The 11,785-nt window shown below is 38.9% G+C and overlaps 1 protein-coding gene across 1 annotated transcript; it reads left to right on the plus strand.

Annotated features, from left to right (window-relative positions):
• The first annotated feature begins 287 nt into the window (after positions 1–287).
• LOC115918837 (carboxypeptidase B-like) lies at positions 288–10,659 on the plus strand. Its single transcript, XM_030992187.1, has 10 exons — positions 288–359; positions 1,759–1,840; positions 3,075–3,323; positions 3,849–3,950; positions 4,443–4,553; positions 4,947–5,060; positions 6,912–7,002; positions 7,905–8,122; positions 8,400–8,484; positions 9,764–10,659. The coding sequence occupies exons 1-10, from the start codon at positions 289–291 to the stop codon at positions 9,988–9,990; spliced, it is 1,350 nt and encodes a 449-aa protein (XP_030848047.1). The 5' UTR covers position 288; the 3' UTR covers positions 9,991–10,659.
• The last annotated feature ends 1,126 nt before the right edge of the window (positions 10,660–11,785 follow it).

The raw sequence follows: 11,785 nt of genomic DNA on the forward strand, positions 1-11,785 counted from the left end.
TTTTCCCAATAAACCAATTCAATTCAATTCAATTCAACACTAATATGCTACGAATTAAACAGACTATTTTTTAAACTGAGACTTGAACAGAATGCCATATTTGGCATGCAGTTTTTTAAATCTATATTACACGCGATAGCCCATTTTATCTACCCTAAATGGCAACATATTGTAATATTCACACGACTATACGTGGAGACGAGAGTTCCAGATTGTGCTATATACGGCTAATCTCCTCGATCTGTAATCATAATACAGTCCATCTACTGGTCTACAAGCATCTTCAGTATGAGATCTAGTACGACGGTGTTGATTTTACTCGTTTCCCTGGCTTGTTTCGCCTCGGCGAATTATGAGGGGTAAGCTGGATGAGTGATTAATTAACAAGATCGTAAAACTTTCGAGAAATCAACTCAAGTGTAATTCCAATACCCTATTGTAGCTGTTGGTCATAATGATGGAAAAATTACTGGGAAAATTCTTCAGTAGAGCCATGCATTATGGTTCAAGGCATGCCCATACAGAGGATTTTGTTTATGTTAGGGGTCTGGGTAAAATGCAATGAATTATTGATAATATATTGCTTTTGTTGCCGTTGTATTTGTGGGGGCGGCGACGTACTCTAGCCCCCGCTGCGTACAGTCATGATTCAGTGGCTAAGCAATGGCCTCGTTACTGTGAGCCCTCAGGATCAAAACCGTGTCGATGTGATATATTGGTGCCCTTTTATGAGGCACTAGGTCCCCTACTTGATTAGCATAGTAGCATACACATGCCTTAGCATTCACGCAAAACAAACACTCACAAATTATCGTTCAATAAATCATTGTCAAAATCATTCCATAAATTGGGGTAAAAATAATTATTCCACCATTATGACCAACAGTGTATATCCCGTGGAAATCAAGTTCGGAATAGGTCATATTATATACGTCACTGTCATGTTCGCACATTTCAATCGGTGGCGTACAATATCCGCCTTAGGTTAATTTTCGAAAGCCTTTGCGATCGTGCCAATGGTCTTTTGCCTATCTATTTTACATTTCTTTATAATCATTATCATGTTTGCCTTCAGTTTCATTCATGTGGGCCTTTATCTGCGTATTGGATAAGTAATGATTAGAAGAACATGCAGGAATATATAGATAGGCAACGATGTATAAGCCTGCTTTAGTAATCTTGATCATGAAGGTTTTCCAAACACTGCTTAAGTCCAGTTTGAACATGCATGAAGCAGTTTTCACATAAAATACTTTACTATAGTTACATGTATAACGTCCTGTGTTATTTTCAGCGATAACTATTGTGTCGCGTGTAAGCCTTTGTGTTGATGAGGATCACTTCCTGTCAACGGAATTCCTGCGATTCTCATATTCTTTATTAATTCGGATCAGTCCGGAACAAAAAAAAGTTCAGACAAGATCCAATAAATGCCCCGTTTTTAAAGGATCAGAGTGAATGACAAAAAACAACAAAGTTTCATGTTGTTGAATAAATAGTTTTAAGCTCCTCGCACAAAAATGATAATAATGATTAATGTGTGAAATGAGTAATGTCGGCTTAAGTTCAATACTATGTCTAAAAAGGAAAGAAAGATAGAAGAAGAAGAAGAAGAAGAAGAAGAAGAAGAAGAAGAAGAAGAAGAAGAAGAAGGAGGAGGAGGAGGAGAAGAAGAAGAAGAAGAAGAAGAAGAAGAAGAAGAAAAGAACAAACAAACAAACGAGCAAAACCTTCCTTCGAACATATTTCTCGATACAGGTACCAAGTCTGGAGGATAAAGCCAACGACGGAGAATCAAATGCGATGGCTGAGTTACGTCGAAGAAAACATGGCCGATGAGGTAAGAAAAAAGTATATATAGTTTTTCGTACATTAATCATTCATACTAACTTAGGAGGAAGGATATGGCGCGATACCTCAGTTGGTAGAGCAGTGGTCTCGTAATCCGGTGTCCCGGGTTCGAAACCAAGTCGATGCGCCTAGTGCCCTTTGGTAAGGCATTAATTCTCATTACCATGTCCCTCGGAGAGGACCTAAAGCCGTCGGCCGTCTGGTTGCTTACTAACAAGCATTTATGCTTTTTTAGTAGCCAAGTAAAATAACCACCAAACATATATCAGAGTGGTGATCAACTTATCAGCAAATACACACATGTGAACTTTATCTTTACAATTGGCATATTAACACGATTGCATCTATTTCTGAAAAAGATCAACTCAAAGGTAATTTCAATACCCTATTGTATATCCCATAGTATTCACGTTGTATTACCAATGCGTCATTGCCATGTTTGCTCATTCATTAGGTGACGTACATGGCTTTAGAAATTGCCTTTAAAAAAAAATCAAAGTAGTTACGGTCGTTTTTATTATTAATTTCTTCATTCATTCATTAAGTTTATAACCAACATTTCAAAAACACTGTTTTTCAGCTTGACAATAACTATACATTTTGTAATTGAGCCGACAAATAGCAAAAGCTAGTTGAGATTAGCCTCATCTTAGAAACTTTTCTTAATAGTTTAATTTACTATACCCAAATTTGAACTTACATATTACAATATTACATTATTTACAATAAAAAGAAAAACATGATATCTTAGATGAATATCTCGTTATTATCTCATGTGAAATGTACCACCTGTTCTGCTTAGCATAGCACTATAGTTGTTCGATGTAGATAAACTGATAAAGTTGATGTCGACAAACTATATTCTGTCTATGAGAGCTTACTCTTGTATTAGAGACGAATGGAAATCTATTTCTTGTTTAAGAGTCCTATCAGACAGGAATCACTTATTTATGACTTCTGAATCCATTTAAAGTTATAGCGGAATCCACTTCAAGTTGTACTTAACTCTTTTGAGAGTGGAATCTAATACTACTTTTGATTTCCACTCATGTACATTGTTTAAACGACACATGCTCTTGCGACCACTGCTAAGTGGTCAATTTCCTAAACTAACAGAGTTCCTAACTTTAACCCCAACCCTAAACTTATGAAGAAGTAAAGCCCGGAGCAACTGTCGAGGAGAAACAAAGCCGAAGACCCTCAAATTACCTTTTTGTTTGCAGTTTGACTTTTGGACCGGCATTTCAAGAATTCCCGGCCACCCTGTCGATATAATGGTACGACCCAATGGCCAGGGCACTCTGCGCATGCTCCTGAAGCAGCAGAAGATGGACTTTGAAATCATGATTGATGAAGTCAACAAACTGGTATCCAATCAAATGGCTGAGATTCTTGCGAGGCGAAAAGGAGAGCAGTCCATCGGGATACGTTTAGACAACTTCGACTACAATGTTTACCACACTTATGACGAGGTAAATGAAAAAATTCTGAATTCGGTCATCCTGAATATTCTAATCTTTGAAAAAATTTGAAAGACAAATTACGTTGATAAAGACGTTATCAGATTATGTGATTTTATCTTTTCTTCAAAATGTGAATGATATTAGAAATATGAGCTCATGTAAATGTGTAAGTCGATGATTCACAATACACATCAATACGTTATTACTTATTCGAGGACACACCTCTTCGTAGAAATATAACATACCGAGGACAATCTGGTAACTTACCGCATAACCGAGGACAATCTGGTAACTTACCGCATAACCGAGGACAATCTGGTAACTTATTGCATAACCGAGGACCTACCTTTCCAGTGCAAATAGAGCAATATTGATAAAATTGATAAAATTATTGAACGCATTTTTTTTATTGCAAGAGGGCCCTGAACTGCAATGTTATATTTAATCTTCCGTTAACCTATTTTCCTATATATTTAATGATAATCGAAAAGATTGATATCACTTAATTTATGAATTTATTTGATGCGTAAACAGATCCAACAATGGGTAGCTGACATGGCCAGTGAAAACAGTGACATTATCGAACCATTCCTGCTCGGAAAATCATATGAAGGAAGAGAGATCAACGGATTCAGGGTAACCATCTCGATTATTTTTTTGCAAGCTGCCCAGTAGGATGCGAAAGTTAATGTAGTTTGCTCAGCCTGGCTGGAATGCTCCACAGGGAGTGGAGAATGTGCATACATTGTGTGCGGGCAAGCCTGAATCCGATGACCGGGTTATTAATATATCTGCAAAGCGCTAAGAAACATCGTTGATGTATTGAGTGCTATATAAAAGCGGAATATTATTATTGTTACTATCCAGGATACAGTTTTAAAAAATAATGGTTTTATTCCTAATCGTGAGATGAGCGGTTGAGAAGGAACGTGTAACTAGGCATTTGATTTTGCTAACCCGTAACTAGTCGCTGGCATTATGAACACCCTGAAGCACCGTTCAGACATGACGCGTTACAACCCGGCATGGCCCTTTTTTCTTTTCCTTTTTTTCTTCTTTAGTGACACATAACCATAGAAATCTCAATCAGTCATTTGACTTTTTCTGCCCCCCCCCCCCCCCCCACAGATCCGAGGAACTGGAAGCCAGTCTGCTAACCCTCCAGGTGTCTGGTTTGAGGGCGGTATTCACGCTCGAGAATGGGTCTCACCATCTACTGTCATGGGATTCACTCAAAAGGTAAAGAGACTGTGTGTGAGAGAGAGAATGTGTGTGTGTGAGGGGAATAAGAAAAAGGAAAGAGTTTGATAAATCGCAAAAACCGAATGTCAATATATCTCTTATTTTACGCTGCAAAGTTAATATTCTAATTGATAATTTTAAAAGTGATCTAGATTACCAAAGTGAAACACTTGCACAATAGTACGATATTATTTAAATTAAACTGAACTTGAACTGTAGAAAGAAGGAAAAAATCATACACAGATGAAAATATTTAAAAGGCAGTTAAACGGAAGGGCATTGTCACTCAAACAGATTTAAAATAGTTAAATAAACCTTTAAATATCATATAGGATGTTCTTAAATTTACTCTGAAAACTGTTAATAATTATCTTCCATGTTTTCTTTTAGCTTATAGACCAATACCGGGCAGGGGAGGATCTTGTTGTGAGGATGTTCGATAATATAGACTGGTACATCGTTCCTTCTCTGAATGCCGACGGGTACAGCTACACATGGACAAACGTAAGAGTGGGGATAATTAAGCCAAGCCCAGTCTCATATTTCGGATGACGACGAATATGAGCGAGTCCACGGTATTTTGTCACATACGTTACCACCGTCGTCTATAATATTCAAATATGAACTGCTTTGAGAGGCACAGTTATAGGTATATGTTGTGTGTCCGGACATGCAGGTTGCGTATCCGAACAATTAATTTAAAACAGCAATTTGAAGAAGCTTACAAGCAATAGTTCATAAATTTTCTAAAACTTATGTTAGAAAATATTATATTGGGACAAATATTCATGATGGTTAGTGCTATTTATTCAATATATTTTGTTTAATTATATCTCAAGACAAAAGAGAAGGTTTTATTTTGGTTAAGTGTACGGACACCCAAACCCCCATCATAAAACTATAGCCCAAGGTAATCTAGAAACTGTACGAAGTTGAGGGAGCATATAGTGCAGGCTCGAGATCACCAAGGAGCTGTAGTTTGAACGGGACCCGAAAATTCAGCAGTCAATATTAGTTTTGTATACCGCATCTCACGTTTGGATTCTCAAAAAGACAATGAATTAAGTATGCCGTTTAAAATTTATTTGAAAATGTCGGGAAATTTAATCTAAATCTAAGAGAAGCGCGAGTATATAATGCGTGCATCCATTGTTGGCTTCATGAGCAGGCACGTAGCCACGGGGAGGGGGGCGGAGGGGGCACGTGCCCCCCCCCCCAAAAAAAAAATCCAAGATACTCCCCAGGACGTCGATCGATTACATGTATGTGCTCCCCCCCCCCCCCCCCCCCCCCCCCCCCCAACATCAAACTCTGGCTACGGCCCTGTTCATGAGCATCTGTAGTCCAGAACCTGGCCTATTTAATTTTGATCTCCACCCGGATCTCCACCACACCAACGCAATTATTAACTTGCTGTCAGCCGAAGATGGCGTGATCATTAAATTAGGACGCCTGGCGAAACAAATATAGGCTGGGCTCCTGAGCGTATATGAGTTCGTTGATAACGCCATCTTCGGTGGCTTGATTCATTTGTAGGAAATAGAATGATGAAGAACCGGCCAGATTCTGGACTAGAGTATTTATTGCGTCCGGACGTCCCAGCATCGTATGCGCGAGTAGAACTGTGCCCGGTCAATATTTTTTGCTTTTCTGCCTAGCAGTCGGTAGTGAATTTCATGCCTGGAGTTTTTATCAATTAGAGGGCCTAGACTATAATACATGTGGTATACAATACGAATTGTATTATGCACATCCGATGATTCTGTCAAGTTAGCCCTACTAGAGCCTGGACCAGATCAAATAACGGGGACAGTCACAGTTGCGATGATCATTTATTTGTTTATATTTCTTTTTATTGGTAACGTATGGGACAGTAAATGGACCTTCGACTTGCTGATAAATACATGCTAATATATGAACTACATCATCACAGTATCGAAGGTTAATGGTCATTATCTAAATAGAGTAGGGGAAATTAAAGGGCACGCCCCACTCCAAGATTCAAAATGTTAAAAAATCGTATCAAAATTAGAGAAAATGATGGTGTGAAAGGGAAGGGGAATTAAGGGTCGTGTAAAGATGAAAGTGTGACCCTTTTCTATACCTTTCCAAAACAAAAAAGTAAATTGATAAGTTCATACAAAGTCTTGAAACCAACGACGCGGAGCCAAGAGACGGAGTGAGTAAACTGTTGGAAAGCTTTTCAAAGGTTTGAGCATGTTAAAAAACAGAATGAGAGTAAAGAATCATTCCACGGAAAAGCATGGGAAACTTATGAGCGCATGAATACCTTTATAAGTAGAAGACTTAATTTTACTTGAACTATCATTTATACCATGTTTTTTTTTAATGCAGGACCGTTTGTGGCGCAAGACCCGTTCACCCAATGCAGGTGCTGCATGCACCGGTACAGATCCAAACAGAAACTGGCCATACCAGTGGGGAGGTACATTATAAGAGTATTACATTCTCAAATTTTACACAGCTAGTCAAAAGTATTGGGCCGAAGGCAAAATTATTCTTGTGCTCTGCACGCCTTATTTCATTAGTTGCACACTTCTTCTATCCACCTCTCTTGGAGAAATTCGAATATTACTACACTGTTAAAAGGTTGGGCAATATCTTTTCAACACTTTGCCCAACGTTGTGCCAATAGTCAACCCCACCATCTATTGGGCAATATTTTGCCCAGCGGTATTGGTAAACGTAAGTACCCTACTTCACACGTGCATAATTGTTTCGTATTCAGACCAAAATTTGGGCAAAGATATGACCCCTCAACTGCCCACGGTTGCCCACTTGTTGGGAAAATCTTGACCAACTGTTGGGCAAAATACGAAAATATTGCCCAATAGATGGTTGGGTTGACTATTGGCAAAGTGTTGGAAAACATTGCCCAACCTTTTCACAGCGTGCCACTACTTCGACTACTACTACTACTACTGCTGCTGCTGCTGCTTCTGCTGCTACTACTACTACTACTACTACTACTATTACTTCTATACTACTACTACCAATACTACTACTACTACTACTACTACTAACATTGCTGCTGCTACTATACGTCTACTACTGTCTTCTGCTACAAACACTGCAACTTACAATAATCCTAGGACTGGACCTAACCAAAAACCCATTTCAGCCCTAAGCCTGGTCCTATACTTTTCGCAAATTAATTCAAGCCCGGATCAGTTGCCGGCTTGTCGCGGGAACATATGCCGGGTCACTGATTGTTGGGTTTGGTCGTTTTAATTGCCACGTCTTACTGGAAATTAGTATTAATATTTAAATTTCAACCCGATTGCTGCTGTTATTAAATTTGGCTTTGTGTTTTTCGTCCTTGTTTAGGCGTCGGAACCAGCCCATGGCCGTGCTCGGACATCTATCACGGTTCTGAGGCTCTCTCCGAGGTCGAGGTCGCCAACGTCGTCGCGTTCTTACGGAAAAAGAAGACCGAGGGACAAGACTTCATGGTGTTCATTGACTGGCACAGTTACTCACAGGTCATCATCTCACCGTGGTCCTACCTCGACTCAGATCCTCGTACGGAGGACTACGATGACCAGGTAATATTATTACATTTTTTAGTTATCTTATTTGTTCCGTCATGCCTTGTAATAATTTACTTTTCATTAAATTGTTTAGTGCTTTACATTGGCCGTTTTCTCAATCCTCATATCCTTAAGAAAAACATAGTCGAATCATTTTATCGAGAACGTTCTTTTTGTGTAAAAATATCTACTTTCTTCAAATTGTTTCTTTTATGTATTATGTAAGTAAAATAATGAAATAGACAAACAAATCTATCATAATCATGTCTGTTCATTTTACCTTATGATTTAGATGGCAATGGCTACTGCAATGAGTGATGCTATTTTGGCCACTTCGCAGAAAGTGTATGGTTATGGAGCAGGAGCAGAAATCTTGTGTAAGTCAATACGAATCTAGTGGGAACAGCGTGGTTTATCGGTGAAGGCTCTTATACGAGAGGTCTCGGGTTCGATCCTTGCTCGGTGCTCACTTTCTTGATCAATTCGTTTTGCCCACATCAGTCTGTGTCTCTTGGCCAAGGTGTTTTAAATGTGTACCTAGCAATGCCGAGGTAAATAGTAGTTACAGGACCCGCAGGAAGGATGGTATAAAGCCATGGTCACAACTGGTCGTGCACCTCTCTACGTCTGCTCTACGACTAATTTCGTAGAAAGTCATTGCGTCGGACGCAATAGTCTGCGCGTTTTTTTTTAAAGGAACGCAGAACTTACAAGCGCCTTCAGGAGGTTTTTCCATGGTTGTCAAATAATCTCTGCGTGCGGCTTTGTTTTTGTTTAACGCAAATGACACATGAAGCCGTTGGACTTCTTAGCAAACCTCAAGAGCTTTCTGCGAGTATCGCACGGGCTACTTGCGGTGGTGAACAGAGCTGCGTGATGCAGTACACAGTCATACGGAACCGTAATACATTGCACGGCAGTTTTAGTTCTCTTGCACGGGAGTTGAGAGTTCAAGATTCTCGCACGCCAAGAGGGGAGTACCTTTGTGACGAGGATGCAAGGCGCCTGCGAGGGATCGTAAGAAGGACGTACGAATCGCAGGAGTTTGCATGTGACTCTACTGCAACTGCGGACTCGTGCGTGCAAAAAGACGCACGTTTTGTTGTGACTATAGGAAAAATACTGATGTGGTTATCCTGTGTTTAAAAAAATTATAAAAAAAAAAAAAATATTGAACTATAAGACTAGAACAAAATTAAATCGTATTCTAAAATACTATATTCACAATGCTTAGTAAACAAATTTTACTCCCATTTTATCGTTCAAATGGCCTAGTGTATTTTCACCCGAGGCTTATCGCAAAGGTTTTATTCATTAATGACTTTGATAGAATAAGTGATAAAGATGATGTTGATAATGAAGATGTTGATGTTGATAAATATAGCAGAAGTAGTAGTAGTAGTAGCAGTACTAGTAGTACATGTAGTAATATTTATCGATATTGTTGTGAATTATCTATTTCATAGTTTTGTGTCACAGTCAGGAAGCTTAACTGAATTGTATTTTCACAAAGGAAGGACGAATGATGAACACTACCGTTGTCTCCAAACGTCTTACTTTAAAACGTCTTAACCTTCTCCTTCCCCTTCTCCTCCTTCTTATTCATCTTCTTCTTCTTCTTTTTCTTCTTCTTCTTTGTCTTCTTTTTCTTCACAGACCCCGCAGCAGGCTCGAGCAAGGATTGGGGCTACGCCTCTTTCTTAGAAAATTGGGGTGACACTGTAGGGGGGCTTGGGGCCAAGTATTCTTACACGGTGGAGCTCCGTGACACGGGCGAGTACGGGTTCCTTCTCCCTGAGGACCAGATACAAGACACTTACGACGAGATTCACGCTGCCGTGCGCGCCATCGGCACCCATGTCCTCAACGAGCTTGGTCTATGAAATCAGCCTAGACTCTCGACCACCAACACCAATCATGGATTATGTTTCTGACATTTAATCATGTTCCTCTCTCTCTCTCTCTCTTCTCTCTCTCTCTCTCTCTATCTCTCTCTCTCTCTCTTCTCTCTCTTAAACTAAGGATTGGTTTAATTAATTGTTGATCATACCTTGTTGTAATGGAAATGTTTTATCTATATTAACGTCATGTGATTCTGCTATATGCATATGGTGGAGCTGAACGTTAGAGGGCAACAGTGATTTAAAAAAATATATAAATCTTGCTCTTATCCAATATTCATGATCTGATAGCGGCACAATATATCAGAATTCTGATCTCACTTGTAAACGTGGTTATCTAAACCACGTGGCATTGAAATGGGCCAGGTTTTAACCGTCAAAATCTTGGGAGGATTAACGCATGTCATAAAAGCATGAACGAAGAGGATAATATATTATTTTTTTGTAACGCGTCAATTCGAAGGCAATATCAACAGCCTATAGAAATACAGTTCGGATTATGTAATATTTTTGTTGCCTTATTTTGATTTTGATTCTCGAAAGTATTTGCGATCATAATAGTTCGATAAATATAGAAATTGCGTTACCGCTTTGATTGTGGTCTTCGGCTCCTAATATTGAGATATCTACGTTACTTATCACAATGCTAAGCATATTATTCCTTCATCGAAAATAAATAAATGAACGTGAATGTTAATCCACGTATAAATGACAGTCAGTATATTCATTTGAGTCATTTCGTCTGCAATAGCATAAAGTAAAATATCAGGTATTAATAATAAGGAAATGCATGTAGACTGTGATCCTAAACACATCTTGAATGTAGGAAACTCTTTGTTTTAAAGTAATTTATCCAGTACTAAGGTATGAAAATATATGACAGGAGCGGAACGTTATCGCATTTAAAGGACCAGGGCGCCATCTTAATTTTCCCGCACACTATACGATCGTCCTGCGGTCTGATTTTTGAAGGAGTGGCAATTTTATTTATGAAATATGGAAATCTAAACAAATATCGCCTTCCTTATTCAGGTTGTAAATAATGATGAGAACACTAACAACCGAAATTTGGTGCATTTAAGTACTTTAGTGAGAATAAAAGCCAAATCGACTTCAAATCGTAGATAATCGCACTTGTTGGTCAGCTGTAAAAATCCCGAGCCGATTTAGCCTTCCCTCTTCCAAGGAAGAGGAAGCATCAAAATCCCATGAAATTTAGATTTTATCAAACGTTGGACCATTCAGGCTTATTGTTGTTTGGTCTACAACCTGTTCGTCTCCTACCCAAATCTATTCCCATATAAGGCACATCTAACGTATCCATATGGTCTAACAATAATTTATTCCTAAATGATACTAATCATCAAATAATTATTAGACCTTATGGATAGCAGACGGAGGGGGGCATTAGACAAACTGGGGATTAGACCGACCGACTTATTAAAGATTAGGCCAAATGGAAATTAGACCAAATGATAAGATGACGAAATGGTTATTAGGCCAATGGCATGCGGATAGTAAACGAACTGGGTATACACCATACGGGAATATATTAATTGGGTAATAGACGAACTGGTTGTAGACGGAACGGCAATTCGAATCCTCGATCATTGCGATTGCGTCCATATTAAGTGATGTCGCAAATTAGTCCCAAATAGGATCGTAGTCAAATGTAGTGTGCGGTAGACTTAACCTCCCATATACGATCCGACAAAATGCAATCCCCATTAAATTTTGGAAATTCAAACAAATCTAATCTTTCTAATTGAGAAGCAGA

This window comes from Strongylocentrotus purpuratus, unplaced genomic scaffold, assembly GCF_000002235.5.
Source record: "Strongylocentrotus purpuratus isolate Spur 01 unplaced genomic scaffold, Spur_5.0 spur5_scaffold_2, whole genome shotgun sequence".
NCBI classification, from domain to species: domain Eukaryota; kingdom Metazoa; phylum Echinodermata; class Echinoidea; order Camarodonta; family Strongylocentrotidae; genus Strongylocentrotus; species Strongylocentrotus purpuratus.